General features: G+C 35.6%; 1 protein-coding gene across 20 annotated transcripts in view; it reads left to right on the forward strand.

Annotated features, from left to right (window-relative positions):
• Positions 1-17,649, forward strand: part of by (focal adhesion protein tensin) — a 779,028-nt gene that overhangs the window by 652,350 nt on the left and 109,029 nt on the right. For all 20 annotated transcript variants that reach the window (XM_085955416.1, XM_085955417.1, XM_085955418.1 and 17 more), the window contains one exon: positions 736-909. In XM_085955416.1, the coding sequence (XP_085811542.1) occupies positions 736-909 (174 nt within the window). The remainder of the gene's footprint in view (positions 1-735; positions 910-17,649) is intronic.

The raw sequence follows: 17,649 nt of genomic DNA on the forward strand, positions 1-17,649 counted from the left end.
TATTCTGTCACAGACAAACATAATAATAATCACTCTTGCCAGGAACATCAGAAAAACTCACACATATACTAACAGGCCACGGAGCACTGAGAGCCTATCGAAAAAGATTTTAATTTAGGGACCATGATTGCTGTGCATGTGACGGTTACACATCTGAAACTGTGTGGCATGTCATCAACGACTACCCAATACTACAAAAAGAGCGATGACCTCCAAATACCTCACGTAATCATATCACTCTTGCCAGGAATATAAAAACATCAGATGAACCCACACATATACTAACAGGCCACGGAGCGCTGAGAGCCTATCTAAAAAGATTTAAATTTAGGGACGATGACTGCTGTCCGTGTGACGGCTACGCACCTCAAACTATGTGGCATGTCATCAACGACTGCCCAATACTATAAAAGGAGCGATGTCCTCCAAGTTCCTCACAAATTACTAAACAACACAAATACAAAATATTTTATTCTGGCCATAAAGAAAATTAAATAATATACATAAATTGATATACAATTAACTGCAGACTTCACATAAAAACTGTAATCGAGTAGATTTTTCAATAAAATATGTAAGTGACTCAATGCAATTAACTCTCTCAATTACCTTGTACGAAAATACAAGGGCATGGTTATTAAAAAAAAGATATTCTGCAATAGTAATAATTCTATCTTTTCTCAAGAATCTGTCTTTTACTTCGTTCAATAACGGTATTTTTTCTTATCTTTCCAGGACGCCGAGCGGTTTTCAGATACGAGTTGGCAGATCCACAGGCAGTGGCGTGCCGGTGACGGCCCCTCCTGGCCCGTTCTCGACACCCCCAACCCCACCCACACGCACGCCACTGTCAACTCACACAGCTCCTGGAGAGACCACAATAATGGAACTCTTATCAGAAGAACCACGGTAAGTGATATAATACGCGATATTAATGTGAAATTTTTATTTTTAATCGTAAGGCGCCATAGTTCTTCCGAGACCAAATGAAAAATAATATAAAGTTATTAAGTTTCCCAGAAGACTAACAAGCAAGGCAGTGATGACAATTAATTGACTCGTTTAATTTGCGTTAAAATGGCTGAACTACTTAAAAAAATTGTGAGAGGTAAAAATAATAATAATAAATGGATAATTATTTATCGTAGAGGAAAATTTATATCATGTCGTATCGCACAAGGACATTTTTAATGTATCATCAGTCGGGATCGATCTACAGCTGAATGATGGCCTCATCAAGCTCTTCTCAGTCCCTAGTTCTTCGCTGCCTCGTATATCTGCCGGAATTTATTAATTCGTTTAGCCGGCGGAATTTAGGGCGTCCCTGTGGGCGATTAGTGCCCTGAACTAGGGACCGAGAAGAGCGGAGAGAGCTAGGAAAAGCATAAATACAGCAGTAGATCGACCCCGGCAGATGATGATGATGATGACATAGAAAATGTTGAAATATTGGCACAGTTTGCCGTGAGCTTTCTTATCGGAAAGAAATGACCGTATACTATACTGCAGGGGTTGCGGTAGCGGGCGCATTTGAGATTTAGGATAATAGTAATGTGGTGCAATACTAAAATTTAGACAGAACGGCGTTGCCAGAAAAAAAAAACGCAGGTACCTACTTAAACATTTGCATAATATTAGCATAATATGTATCCTTTAACTCACTGGCAGTGGAATGAAAGTTTATTCGTAAAATAACAAAAATATTATTATTTTGTTGCGATTTCAATAAATATATATATTTTTTTATTATTATTATTTAATATTGTATCGGGGGCGCACGAAAATGGCTCCGCGGGCACGCGGTTAGGACCCCCTGCTATACTGTATCGAATTTTATTAGATTCAATATGAACATTAATTCAATCTTCATAGCTGATTTTGGCAAAATTAATGAATTCAAGAATGAATACCTAACCCAACCTAACAAATAATCCAGTATGTCGGCTTTTTAAAAAAATTGTTTGCTGCTGGCTTCCTTTAAAGTGTAAGGGTCGTATGCATGAGATTCCCAAAAACCTTATAGGCTATATTTATACTGCACGTTTGTATGCATGAGTACAAACGTAATTCGTTGTTTAGCGACGTCACGAATGTGACGTCATCATGTGTCATGGTGTCCGTATAATGGCAATCTTATAAAATTTCATTCCCCGATCAATAATTCAAAATTTTGAAATTGTAAATGTGTCTGAAAGTGTGCGAACGGTACCATATAAATTTAATAATTATAAATGAATAATTATTATGAACTTTGGTACCATATAAATTTAATAATTATAAATGAATAATTATTATGAACTTTAAATAATTTATCAGTTATTTTATCACATTTATTTTATAATTCTACTGTACGAAAGGATAAAGTTTTGCCAGTAAACATTTCCATTTGGTGGCAATACTGAATACATACATATTATTATGACTAACTTCACTCCAATTATGAGATGTCAAAACAGAATAAGAATAAATGACAGAAATGCAAATGGATTTAGATAATACTATGTAATGATCTCTGTATAATATTATCATTTATACCAATCACCGTATGACACTAATGATGTATCCAGTGTAATTGAGAGTTGTGCCTTGTTTATTACAGTTATCTTACAATAATTAACTAGGTAGGTAGGCACCATAATATTTTGAAGAATGCAGAATGCTTCCAATTGCATATTTTAATGCCATATACAGCAGTAGGTACCTATTTTTGCGGTCGTTTAGCGGAGATATTTTATCGTAATCTTACGTAAATTCATCTTATCTCTCCATGAGAAATATTGCGCTTTGTAAGCGAAATAGGTACGAGGCATTGTATCAGTTACCTACTAAAATGACATTTGAAAGTGACAGATGAAGCAGCCATTTTGAATGGCGTGTGACGTCAGATTGTTTACGTCACAAACAGTGCTATACGCTATATGATGGAAAATCGGTTAAATAGCTTATAAAGAATTTGGGAATCTCATACATAGGGCCCTAAACCGACAACAACTAGAAGTAGGTACCATACTACCCAAAGAGGTTGGACAGTCTAATATATTTTTGATTCAACATTTCCCGGTGAAGTGTGATACGGCGAACTGCATACGTACTGTTTTCCGGACACGTAAATATTGATCCACATTACGTAATCTTTCCTATATATAAATTCTCACTGAGTACATCTATAGTATATAGCTACCTACTTACGATTTCATAACAGGGTGGATGGGGTAGCAACGTGAATTCGATTCTTGGAGGAAATACTTAAGGAAGGCTTTGCAGAGGGGAAATAGTATAACGACTTCCATTCGATTATTGGCGATGACAGCGCCACTTTTGGCACACCGCTTTCATTTCCTGAACTTATAATACGCGAACGAAATGGAAAGCTTACGTGTTTAGGGGTTGTTATTTTGTAGTTATCTAATGCGTTTGCAACACTAACACGCAAAAAATTGTAGAAACCACAAAATTATATTTAACATTAGGTATCTACTTAGGGGAATGGGAAAACTGGACGCCAGGACAATTGGACGCCGCACTGTCGTAGACACGTATACAGAACGTAGACGAGGAATTTTAACCAGTTTCTATCTACTACTTGGTAGTTTTAATTCATTTTACTCTTAACATAATATTTTCCTTATTGCGGATTGAGAATTACCATGCCTAAGGTTTTATATAAAAATAAAAAACTCTTTTTTCGTTGAAACTTAAACATATGCACGATTATATCATTTTTTACGTGTGCAGATTTAAATTCTCACTAACTATTAAATCAAAATATAATAATTTAAATATAAATAATAATATTATTTTTCTTTAAAAGTACCTATAAGTAACTAACGTTTGTTTATTTTCGAATTGCGTGGCGTCCAGTTGTCCCGGCGCCAAATCGTCCTAGATCCCTACTTAGGCAGCTGTATTATTTGATTCACCTATTAAATTTGTATCACATTAAAGACAAAGGAAGAGCGTCGGTTTAGGCCTATATATAGGCCACCCATTACGACGGCTATTCGCAAATCGAAACCGCAAAACGCAGGAAGTATGTAGCAGTCAGGGAACTCAGAAATAATGGGAACTGAAATACCTAACGGGTGTGGAGTAACAGGCAACCGATCTCGAGTGTGGAAGAATATGGGAAAAACTTAAACACACAACACACACTATTTCACGTATTAATAATGTGTGGTTAATTTTCGTAGGACATTCACTCATTCTAAACCCTGCATCAAAATGTAGTGTATTGGTGAATAGCCTATCGGAATTATATATATTATAATAGCAGTATAATATGTGCATATTTTTGGGATGGGGATATCTCGCAAGGGAAAGGGGTGGAGTATCGCACCCCTTACTATGAAAATAAATCAACACTTTCGTTGAATTATGATAATCGTCTAACGGTGATCTATTCTTGACGGGCGTAGCTTTCCCAACGTTTTTATAGAGTATCTACCTTTGCTTGTTCACACACATTTATTTCGTTTTCCATCCCTGCGTGTTATCATTGCCATCAATATTAATAACTGTTTAAAAGCATACTTGAGTAAAACGGCAAATAATTTTCAACTATAGGTGCGACTAAATTTCGGATTCGCTCTCAATCGGAGAGCGAAAGTAGAGCTGTGAACACGTCAATTTGTTTTGTGGTGGCGTCGGGGGAATGAATTCTTAAATCGTGTAAAGATGACTAAAAAACGTTACCCATTTACTTGAAAAAGAAAACATGTCAATGAATATATTATTATTATTACTGATAGAACAATAAACGTAACATTAAATTGACGCATGTTGAATTTTTATGACAAATTATGTTTTGTTCTGCATGCGTCGTTTGCACAATCTTCGCGTCGCGTAGTCATAATCGTCTTAGACCGTGCCCCAGCTGAAGTATATCCTTAAACAATGTAGATTACCCATTGCAGCCATATATAAATTGAGAATTATTCAAGTTTTAGTATTGCAATTGGGTAGATTGGCATAGTAAGTAGTGTGATGAATCAACCGCTATTAAATAATATCACAACTACATGTTCCGACGTCCTCGACGTTTACGACTTCAGATTAGCTTTAATTTCAGGGCCAACTATTTCATCTGATTTTCTGTATATAAACACTACATCTGTTTATTTAGTGCAACCGTGACTGCAGCATAAGGTTTTTGTTTGTAAAGCAGGGTTGGCAAACTTTTTTACGTACACGTGCCAAAATTTCCCTAATATTATTTTTCGACTGTGACGTGCCTGTTTCATGGAGAAAAAATGGTTTTAAAAAAAATAGTAATGTTCTAGATACCACTCACAGAACATAGCACACATATTATAGCTTGTCACTTTTTTCAATTAAGCCATACATTTCGGTCCACCAGTTTTGAAACCAGAATTACTATTAAAAGCTTCACCAAATTTTTGTTGCTTATTTGGTACAGTAATTTTTGTTAGCAGAAATGAAATTGTTTGTTGTTGGATTACTTAGTTTGGTTCTTTACGCACAAATTGCTCCGATCAGATAAAGCATTCTCTTGCTACAGTGCTCCCAAGCATGTAAATCGATTAAAATCAGAGGTTTGCGGCGCGGTTTCCTCCGCCGCCTGATGACCTTAGTGCGATAATATTATATCTGGCGCACCCACGATAGCCGCGTGGCTTGAGTGTCGGCCTATAGTGTCGTGGGTCCCAGGTTCGAATCCTGGGTCTGGCAAGTACACATATTGTTTTTCAATTTGTGTATGAGTCAGAGTATTGACCTAATACGTTGAGCAAGTGGCTGACATCCATTTCTCGTAAAAACAAAATTTGTTAATACAAACCTCCACTCTGTGGAGGCCCATATGATTCTATTAGGATCGGACATGGTCGAAAGAAGAAGAGTTTTGTTAGCAGAAATTAAATTGTTTGTTCTATTACTTAGTTTGGATCTTTACGCACAGATTGCTACGATCAGATGAAGGATTCTCTCGCTACAGTGGTCTCAAGCATTGTAAATCGATCAATATCAGAGGTTTTCGGCGCGGTTCCCTCCGCCGCCTGATGACGTTATTGCGATAATATTATATGTGGCGCATAAAGCCTAAGGACCGACCTATGCAATTATTTATTTACAATAAACATAATGCTTATTCTTGAAGAGTATTTGTCTGCTACTTTTATACAATGCGATGTCATTTATTATTATTATATGTTTTTTCTGCTCTTCAAAATAAATCGCGTGCCTTGCAAAATCATTTCGCGTGCCATAGGTTCGCCACCAATGATATAAAATATACTCAGTACATGAATTTATTATCAAACAACATTTTTTTACTTAGTTATAATCTATTGAAAAATGGTTGTAATATTTCAAAATTGCGTAGGTGGATGACCTTTTTTATCAATATTATCGCATAATTCCTCAAATCGTTGCAATTCTAGTTATTTGCGGTATGTAATATTGCCGCAATCTCAGTTGAGGATAAATTAATTCATAATATTACTTCGAAATGAAGTCACCGCTAAAAATAACCATTATGCATTAGTAGCTCTTGACGTTATAATGAATGATAGAGATCATAGAAAGATCACACAGCAAGAATGGCCTAGATTAAAAACATGACACTTTGATGCATCGTAAAAACAACACTGACCTCAACCACCCGTCTACACCGCTCAACAGAACAGCATTACTGGGTCGCATCCTGATGTATATAACACTTATTGATTTTACATATATATGTTTATTTTACTTTGTATTTTATTGCCAAGCTTAATTTAGGATGCCATTTGCACGGTCGTTGGAACGGCCTTTAGAACAAATGAAAATACTACTTTTAAACTATTGCAAAATAACAAAATGCGTTCTGCATTGTTGATTCCTGGAATTTACTTAAATCTTCTGGTAAACTATTTTGTAGTATTTCTGTAACGAAACATTCCATGTCTTTATTTACTACATAATAATAATAATATTAGATAGCTGCTGTAACCTTATGATGGTTACGTTCAAATGGGAGGCAGAAGGTAACGATCCGAGTTTCAATGTGATTGGGGAAAAATAAGTTACTGCGCGGTCACAATATTTAAATTCATGCAAAGTTTATACACTCTTACAGGACAATTATATGACCATTTTAATTGATTTTTAACATATAGAAAGGACTCAAGAGTACATACCATAATATGTCATAGTATATCACCTCAATTAGGTTTACTAAACAGTACTACACGATGGGCTCAGTTCCCGGTTAGTCGCAACTCGCAGCAATACCTCTTCAGCATTGTTCTTTTTATGCTATGATATTTCTGAAAAAACTACAGTACATACAGAAACATATTTTTTCATGGTGAATCTTCAAAATTATCGTATTGTACTATAAATACTTATAGTACCGTTGGCAACTATTGATTATTGATCTTGGGTCTTTCTGTAATGTGTTTCAATACTTGTAGTTGGTGCCTCATGCCCTGTTGTAGTGTTGCACAAATAAATGGCAAATTGATTGATACATATTTACTCTTCAATCAATTAAATAATTAACCACGATTAGTGTTTCACTCAAGGCATTCCGTCTGTCAAAACATTACATCTGTTTTTTGTTTATGATCTTTGGTTTACGTTTACATTGTAAGTTAAGGAATAGTTCAACAAATAAATATCTACTAATGGAACGTTATACAATGGTCCTCAATCTTTACTGTTACTATACTAATCAATTTGTTACAACTATCATTTTAAATTAATGTCCAATCGTTACCCACAAATTAAACATTACATTACGTCATATAACCACCACGTTAACTATATGTATTATCATAACGGTATTTTAAATCGATTATTATCCAGCTATTGAACCCTTATAAGAGGGGGTAGGAATATATTATCTACTTCCACCCTCTCCGGTTTTATAGTTATTATCTAAACTAAACATAAAAGTTAACTTGTTTATTGAGAAATGTAAACTCACCACTGATTAAAAGGAATATTTTGTTCGATGTCATAATATATAATAATATAATATAATGATATTTTTTACAATTACAATTCGAGGCTTGGTTGCGCTTTTCATAGCACACAGTAATTTTGAGGTAGGAGGGATTTATATTTATATGGGTGATGGCGACCATAATTGGCCCAACCAAGCTTTATTATAAAAACTACTGTTTTTATATAATACACATGGCGTGAAGATGTAGGTATATATTTAATGCTGATATTACTTGAGAGGAAATGTAATTTCTTCGAGTAGGTATGTAATTGAAATATATCATTATACTTTGTATACTGCACAGTATAGGATTTTTATTAAAATCCGCACGATTCCATTTTTCAAGATTAAACACAATTACCAAGATTAAAGATAAACATTTTTTCTCTGAGTAAGTATTTAATAAAATAAAGAGTCGACACCTTCTTGCTTTTGACTTTTTGAATTTTTTAGACTGTTGTTTACTTTTCTTAATTAAAATTTTTGTTTAATTTTTTCAATTGACACTATAATCCTATGCGGATCAGAGCCACCTAACGAACAAGAGTTTTGTCTGGCGAGAAATATATTTTAGCCATTTGCTCAACCTATCAGGTACATGCTATACATGAATTTGACACACTCCAGATTCGAACCCGAGACCAACGATTTTATAAGCCAACACATCGCTCGGCCATCACAGGCGCCAACTATTGTAAAATGTCATTCGATTTTCAATAAAGTAAAATGGATAAGTAAATCGTCATAAGAATTAATACCTACATAATATTTATACTCTCGTATAATGAGTTTGAAAAAGTGAGACTTTCGAATGATGATAATATTATATTAAAATTGAACCGTTTTTACAGGGATATATCTTACACTTTTGATGCAATGTGGCTTACATAACAGATAAATAAATATATCTGTGCAAAGGTTCAAGCAATAAAATGCCCAAAAGCGGTCATATTATATTATGTAAACATTCACTTCCTCACTCTTTCGAAATGCATCCGCCGATATCGCGTGCTGGTGCACCACACCAGACGGGAGTGGACCCAAGAAGGGGAAGCGATCTCTGCAGTCCCCCCACCCCGCTCCCTACTGCGCCGTCGCCATGGCAACGCCGTGACGCCCTACCCCCGTCGGGACGCCGGCGACGCCAAGATTCATCTCGCACTACCGTACCGAGCGTCGGCCGCACGAAAACCGGTCTATATTTTTACATTTTAAATCCTTTAAGTCGCGTGCGTCGAAGTAAGTTATGTCGCGTCGCGAAATGAGTTCCTTTGTGTGATTTTAAAATGAGTGTGTTCCCTTAAATAAATTCTCAGTCTTAGATGCACTTGGCCATCGGTTTAACAGTGTAAACATACAAGTAATATTGTGTCTGCTGTTGTACCTACGTAGTCACATATCATTGATTGTGTTATCCGTATCATATACATCGATAATCAAGTTAATTTATTTAAATTTCGGTTTAAATTAGTCATACATCATCTAGTAGTAGCGAAGGGTGGATGTAGGCTGTTAAGATCAGACATACATAATGCATACTAAACTTTGTCAGTCATACGCATTTGTTTGCATTGAAATAAGACTACGATTTGTACATAGTGTTGGTTAGTTTTTAAAAATCAATTAAACCCTGTCTAAACCATAGCATATTAGTTTAGGTATGATATGAGTGAAACTCAAAAATAGTGCAAACTTTTTCAGTTATACTTATTTGTTTTCGTTGAATGAAGAATAGGTACATATTACTGATGGTGTAGGTTAGTTTTTTTTAAGTCCTGCTTAAACAAAACATGAGAATTAAAAATATTCTTCATTTAAAACTATGTAGGATAGACGACTATTTTTTGACTATTTTATATTATGGCTTAGTTACGCGGGGTAACGCGGTAACACTATTTTCATATTGTAGAAATACAAATACGTATGGCTGACAAAGTTTAGTGTGCACTATTTATGTCAGATCTTACCAGCCTACCTCCACCCTTTGCCAGTGTCATCTACTCCATAATATAGATAAAAAAAACAACTAGCTGAAGCAACCGGCTTCGCACGAAATCGCTTCGTTGATCGATATACATCTACAGTATCTAACAAAACAATAATAATTACATTTTAATAGTAAGAGGAAATCAAAAATCGAATCGAACGATTCAAAAATCGAAGGAACAATCATACTGTGTATTTTATATAAAGTCACCTACCCTTTTCGTCTATTTTTCGTATACCCAGAGACTTAAAATTAGTGCTAATGTTGCGAAAATATATTCTATTAAAATATGGGGGCGGTCCGGTATTACAAAACGGGTTCTTCATACCTACAATGTCCTTAAAAAACCTTGAATTGTGGAATACATTGCTCACATACGGTTTCCAGATAGACATGTAAAAAAACATGGGTGTTGTCGATCTACTTTTCGAGTTAATGAAAATTACATATTTCAGTATCCTCGTTCATTTTGCGTTTTATTGCCAGGGGGAAATCTCAATATTAAAATGGTCGTGTGAGCAGATTAGGTCAAATACGAACGAAACCCTACAATAATTACCCTTATTTCAATATTACTTATTTTACCTTAGGTATTTTTACAACAACATTTGGCTGACAGTTGCAAACGTGTTATCCGAATAGGACAATAATGCTTTAAAATCATAAACGTAGATGTGCATGTCGCAATGTAAATTCAGTTCAAGCCCACTTGAGTGCATAGCGACCTCAGTCTTGGGTAACTACTCCGGAGATATTCCGAGTCATAAAAAATACAGATATTTCAGACAGATGTAGTTTAGTGGGGCCATTAATTTGTATGTACACTATGTTAATTTTTAAACTACATTAATCTTTAATTATATATTTAAGATAAACTCGCAGACTCAGATGTCTTCCTAGGGGTCCTTTTATTTACTATGTATGTTATTATTAATCAATTGCGTTGATTAATATACAAGGCCCTCTATATTGGCCTTGTTGGATATTGTTGGCGTAATTGAAGATAAAGAAATCAATAGAAATCCTTTTCCTTACTATTATTAAGTCACTGAAAAGGAGTTTTGGGAGGGCCCGTCCCTATTATAGTGGGGACTCAAACCCAAAATTTAAAAGTCCCCATACGCAATGGCTACGTGACACAGAGCATGATATTCACGTAAAATTTACGTATTTACATTTTTGTCTGTTATCAAACTAGTCTGTGGTTGAATCGATTGAAATTTTCGCTCCGCATTTTATTTTATTTATATCAGACATGCTATATTTATATGCATTACTAATACAAGGTATTTGCGTTTAGAGGCGTGTCATATCTCATTTTAATGCTAGTTCAAGTAGCTTATGCTTATATAAATTCTCTCGTAGACTATCGTTATTTAATTTGTTTTTTTATCGAGGTTATTAGCTTAGCTAGATAAACAACCGATACTATTTATATAAACTGACACTTTTTTTTACTATACTTGAGTGTAAGTAATAATAATTTACAGTAATTGAATTATTAGGAAATACTATTATCTTATGCTTACGTTATTTTACGCCCACGATGTCCGAGCGGTGACATGTCGGCTTATAATTTAAAATGTATTTGAATGCCGGGCTTAGAAATTTCACATATTGGTGTTTAGTCCCAGAGTATGGATCTAATAAGTTGAGCAAGCTCTGTTACACACTGTGAGGCCCAAATGATTTTATAATGTTTGAGACTTTCACGGTTGTTTTTTTTATCGTAATAGATTCCACCGCGTGTACTTCTTCCTTATTTCTTCGACGTTTCGGGATCGTTGCAGAGGCCATTATCAAAAGATATGTGTTATGATGAAGTGTAGTGTAGGTGTATGAATGCAAACGTCGCTCTAAGAATTCTAAAAGGAATCCGAAATCCTATTAGCTAAGAGCAAACGTTGGTCAGAGTAATGTTTCACTAGTTACGTTCAAAGATACCGGGTCGAATATTTGATTTTGCTGACAGTGCCGGAAGGCATGACGTTTTGAACCGTAAACCGTCATCCCTATTAATATTTTCAGGGTTTCTATGGATTTCTATGGATTTCGATAGCCTTTGATGGCCCAATATCTTGGTTTCGAAGTCAAATTTGTGTCCTGTATCCATCGAGTGCTCGGCAATTGCTTACATCGTGTAGTGTTTAAATCGGTTTCCAAATGATTTTCTTAATTAATATTGAACATGGTGATGTGATGTAAATTTAATACTCATTTAGTAGATCTAAATTGGAGTAAACCTTCGGACAGGGGTGGCGAAATTTTTTATGCTCAAGTACCAAAGACTGGGAAAATATTTTTGTAATAATGATTGTCGTCCTGAGGGTTTTTTTTTAAAATTAGGAACAGCATTCCCCGAAAAATCTTCCGTTAGACTATAGGTGCCCAACCTTTAGACAAAACTGGGCTACATTGAGTAAAGATTACTTCTCTTCGGGGAATCGAGTTTTGATGCGATTACATTACCAAAGTTCGAATCGTTATAAATAAAAAGATTTCAATTTCATTACACATTTGTATTATTTTGTAGATAAACGGATGTTTTTTTTTTTAAATAAAAAATAAATAAAAATAAGCTAAAACTGTGAATTATTCAAAAATCTGTGTCACATTTGAAAATAACTTCTATTATGGATAAAAATATCCATAGAATACCTATGTTGTAAAACTTTCAATGAACCCGCATTGCATTGAATATTGTTTTTTTTTATCATAAGATTAAATTTAAATATATCAGTAAAATATACATGAATGTTAAAAATATAGTTTTCAAATTCACTCGCAGAAGCATTTACGGTCACCCTTAATCAGTGGGTCGTGCCGTGTTATGATATTGTCAACTTCAGTCAAATTACTATATTTTTCATTGATATACTACTGGATGAATCATAATATGCTTCTTAAAATGACGCCCGATTTTCAGAGACTCGGCAGTGTTAAAACTTACTGTTGTAATATCAGCGGACTTAACTCGATATAAGCTCACTTAATATTTGTCTCTAAAACGACCTGGCAATAATTATGAGTAAGCCCGATCTAGCTTGCATCTTACTCTAACTAATAGTCAGCGCATGACGACTTGCTTTGTCCGCTCAGACATGAATTTTTGGTAGTTTGCAAGCTTTGGGATGCAGACACCCTTAGGATCACTATTCCAAGAACGCAAATTTAGTTTTACAGCCAGGGCAATACGGGTGAAATTCGGGAATCCATGTAAACGGTCTTAACGCATTATACATACAAGGAAATATTATAAGACGATATTCGTAATATCTTCTTTTGTGGTACATTTTTAAAATGACACTTGTCTGGGAACTCCTCATCTAGTAGTATATCAATGATCAATCAATCAGTTTAACACCGGCAGTGATCACCGGATGGTGAGATGTAAGATAAGATTGAACGTCAAATCAGAAAGATCCAAACTGCAGAAGAAGTCAAATGCTCGCGTATACCTGCAGAACAATACTGAATTCCAAAATGAACTCAAAAATGCACTATCGGCTTTCTTAGATGAGAACGAAACCGTTTCCCTATCCAACGCGGAGGATATAACGAATATTATTCTACAATGTGCAGAAAAAACAGGCGTAAAAAGCTCAGAAGTTACACCTTCCACCAAGCTTTCGAAGGCAACATTGAATCTTATGGAGCAGAGAAGGAAAACCAAGAGCGATAGACAGGCGCAAAACGATATGGAGTTTTCATCACTTTGCAAAACCCTCCGAAGGAAGATTAGAGAAGACCTTCGTAAATTCAATGTAAACCTCATACAAGCAATTGTGAAAGCAGGCAGAAGTTTAAACAAAAACAAGCAATGCTTGTCGATAGGAAAACGTCAAATCACAGCACTAAAAGCAAAAGATGGTTCTATCGTCAGAAATTGGGAACACTTGTTAAGCCGAGTTGAAGAGTTCTACAGCGATCTCTACAGTGATGACACTGACAATACGACTATAGACTTAGATCTTCAGAGAAATGGAAATTCGGAAGACCATACTCCCGAAATTACATCCTGGGAAGTAACCCATGCTTTAAATTACATGAAAAGTGGGAAAGCCCCCGGGGAAGACGGTTTAACGATAGATATCCTCAAAAAAGCAGGAAAGGATGCAAATGAAGTACTTGTACAATTGTTCACAGCCTGCATATGCAAAGAGGATGTCCCAGAGGTATGGAAAAATGCCAGCATTGTCATTCTTCACAAAAAAGGTGACAGAGAAGACCTAGCAAATTATCGTCCAATAAGTCTACTCCCTATTCTCTACAAGACGTTCACAAAAATTCTCTCAAACCGTCTGCAAAATGTACTAGACGAGAACCAACCGAGAGAACAAGCCGGATTTAGAGGAGGATACAGCACTATGGACCATATCCAAGTCGTCAGAGAAATCATAGAGCGGTACCAGGAATACAAACTGCCACTATGCATGGGTTTTATAGACTATGAGAAGGCGTTTGATTCGATAAAGAAATGTTCAATACTCGACGCACTCAGAAAACAAGGAATCCCTGGACGCTATATAAATATTTTCAATAATATATACAGTAGCGCAACAGCATCTGTAAATCTCCATAAACCATCGCGCAGATTTCCTATCAGCAAAGGAGTCCGACAAGGTGATACAATCTCACCTAAACTATTTACAGCTACCCTTGAAGACTTATTCAGGCAACTTGACTGGAATGACAAAGGGATCCCCATAAATGGAGAATACCTGAGTCATCTGCGCTTTGCCGATGACATAGTAATTTTCTCGCAAGACTCAGAAGACCTCCAAAGCAGAATGCAGGAACTCGCTGAAGTAAGCAACAAAGTAGGTTTGAAAATAAATGTAACAAAGACGAAAGTCATGTTCAACTGCTTTGCAGGCCAAAAAGAGATCCTCATCAATGGCACTCAGCTCGAACAGGTGAAAAGCTACATCTATCTGGGACAACAAGTATCTATAGATGGATGTATATTTGATGAAATTGTTCGCAGAGTAAAGCTAGGCTGGAGTGCTTTTGGCCGCCTGAATAATGTCTTCAAAAGTGACCTTCCACTGTGCCTAAAGCGCAAAGTGTTCAACCAGTGTGTGCTTCCCGTGATGACATATGCGTGTGAAACATGGACCCTAAGTAAAAGAGAGATCCAGAAACTTAGAGTAGCACAACGTGGTATGGAGAGGTGCATGCTGGGCATAACGCGAAAGGACAAAAAGAGGAATGAGTGGATAAGGAAGCAGACAAGGGTTTGCGATGTAATAGAGTTTATTAAAAGCCTTAAATGGAGATGGGCTGGACACATAGCTCGAAGAAGAGACAATCGTTGGACAAATCTAGTCATCCAGTGGTATCCAAGAAGTACAAAACGTCCACAAGGTAGACCTAGAGGCCGCTGGATCGATGAAATGATAAAGTTCTGCGGAAGTACGTGGCAACGCAATGCACAGGACCGAGAGAAGTGGAAGCAACTTGAAGAGGCCTTCATCCAGCAGTGGATAGATTCAGGCTGATGATGATGATGATGATTCGTAATATCTTCTTTTGTGGTACATTTTTAAAATGACACTTGTCTGGGAACTCCTCATCTAGTAGTATATCAATGATATTTTTACACCCCATGTTCGAATCCTGTGTCTGGCAAATACACAATATATTAAATTCTAATGGATGTGAGTTTTATACTATTCCATTTAAACGAAATTATTAATCCATTAGAATTAAAATTAAAATTCCAAGAACCTTCGGTCGATATTATTAATATTATCACAATATATTATTATTTTACAATTTGTGTTTGGAGTCAGACATTGTCGTTTTTGCTCTAGCTCCGTTCCAGGGTTTGCTCCGCTCCGGGTAAAAAGTTTTAAGGTACCTATTATATGTAGGTAATTATACAAATGTTAAAAAAAATAAAAAAGTAAGTAGTTTTGAAATAAGGTTTATTATTTGCCCTTTTCATTATTAATTATATTTAACAAAATCACGACATCAAATCGTCTTTCATTATCTGCCTCTTGTCTCAAAAAAGTTAGGTTATTTATCACTCGGCAGTGTTGCCGTATTTCAAATAATTCCAGTGTTACAAAGACAAGTGTCAAATACTTATAATATTTTCATTGGATTTTAGGACGAAAATTTAATAATACAAGCCGGAGCAGTGGAGCACTACAAATTTTCGGTGCTCTGGGTAAAACCCCGTTGCTCCACTGCTCCGTGCACCTGCTCCGAGCTCCACTCCAACGCTCTACTAATTAATATCCATTACTCGTAAAACAAAATTCTGTTAATACAAACCTTCACTCTATGGAGGGACATAATAATGATCTTATTAGGATTGGGCATGGTTAAAATTGAATATACTCGTATATAAAGCCAAAGCCCAAATTAATTTGTCTGACAATGAAGCTTTAATATTCCTTTTGTACAAAATGCGATGAACTGACGGCACTTTGGAATAAATTCCCGAGTGTTTTACTTCCAAACACGTGTAAATACTTGCTTCGATTCTTATTTGATGTTTTACATTGAACGATTTGTGGCAGACGCTATGAGGCTAAAAATACTTAAATCCTCTGCCTGCATCCTGTGTACTTATTTGTTAATAATTTTTATTTACTTACGAGTGAAACAGACGTTTGCGGGTAGGATATTAAATAAATAAGTTTATTTTTACAAATTTACTTTATATCTGTGCTTCTTATTACATTGCCACATAGTCTGCCCCATACAAGTAGATAAATATACATTTAGCACAGCACTGATGACGGACGTGTCTAGGACGATTTGGCGCCGGGACAACTGGACGCCACGCAATTCGAAATTAAATAGACGTTCGGTACTTTTAAAAACAAAATTTAATATTATTATTTATATTTACATTATTATAACTGTGATCTAATAGTTGGTGAGAATTTAAATATGCACACGTAAATAATGATTTAATCGTGCATAAATGTTTAAGTTCAACGAAAAAGGAGTTTTTTATTGTATATAAAGCCTTTTGCATGGTAATTCTCAGTCCACAATAAAAAAAACATTATGTTAAGAGTAAAACGAATTAAAACTACGAAGTAGTAGATAGAAACTGATTAAAATTCCTCGTCTACGTTCTGTATACGTCTCTACGACAGTGCGGCATCCAATTGTCCGGGCGTCCAGTTATCCCATTCCCTGATGACAATAATTTATTTATTAATAATTATTGATCCTGTCAAATCGACACCATTTTTTTGGACAGAGAAGCTGATCTTTGAGTGATTTTAAAATCAAGTTGCTCAAATTACAAAACAATATATTATATTACAGCAACGAGGCACATTTACATTTTATTATAAGTACATCAACCTCAAAATGTTCTCTGCGCGGTGTAATTCGTATTTTTATCGGCAGGCTCGCCACTATTGTTCTACTGCGCAGGTGCAGATATCGCACAGTCCAATTGACGCATGGAAATTCAGAAGCTTCAGAACTTTTTTGATTCATTCGAGCAATCACGCAATTTGTACGATAATTCGTATTTACACGAGGATTTTTTGTTATGGCCGCGATAATACATACTGTCAGCAGTAAATCCATGCACTTGTAAACGGCGTATTAAGTTATGAGCACAGTCAGTACATTTCTATGCATGTTCACTTATTTTCTGTTCAACTTATTTTTCGTGAGATATAGCAAGGAAAGATGCAAGTATCCTGCCAAAATAATATTAATTTCCATAACGGTG

Source organism: Rhyacophila brunnea, unplaced genomic scaffold (assembly GCF_057557595.1).
Source record: "Rhyacophila brunnea isolate RB1 unplaced genomic scaffold, BYU_Rbru_1.0 scaffold_5, whole genome shotgun sequence".
NCBI classification, from domain to species: Eukaryota; Metazoa; Arthropoda; class Insecta; order Trichoptera; family Rhyacophilidae; genus Rhyacophila; species Rhyacophila brunnea.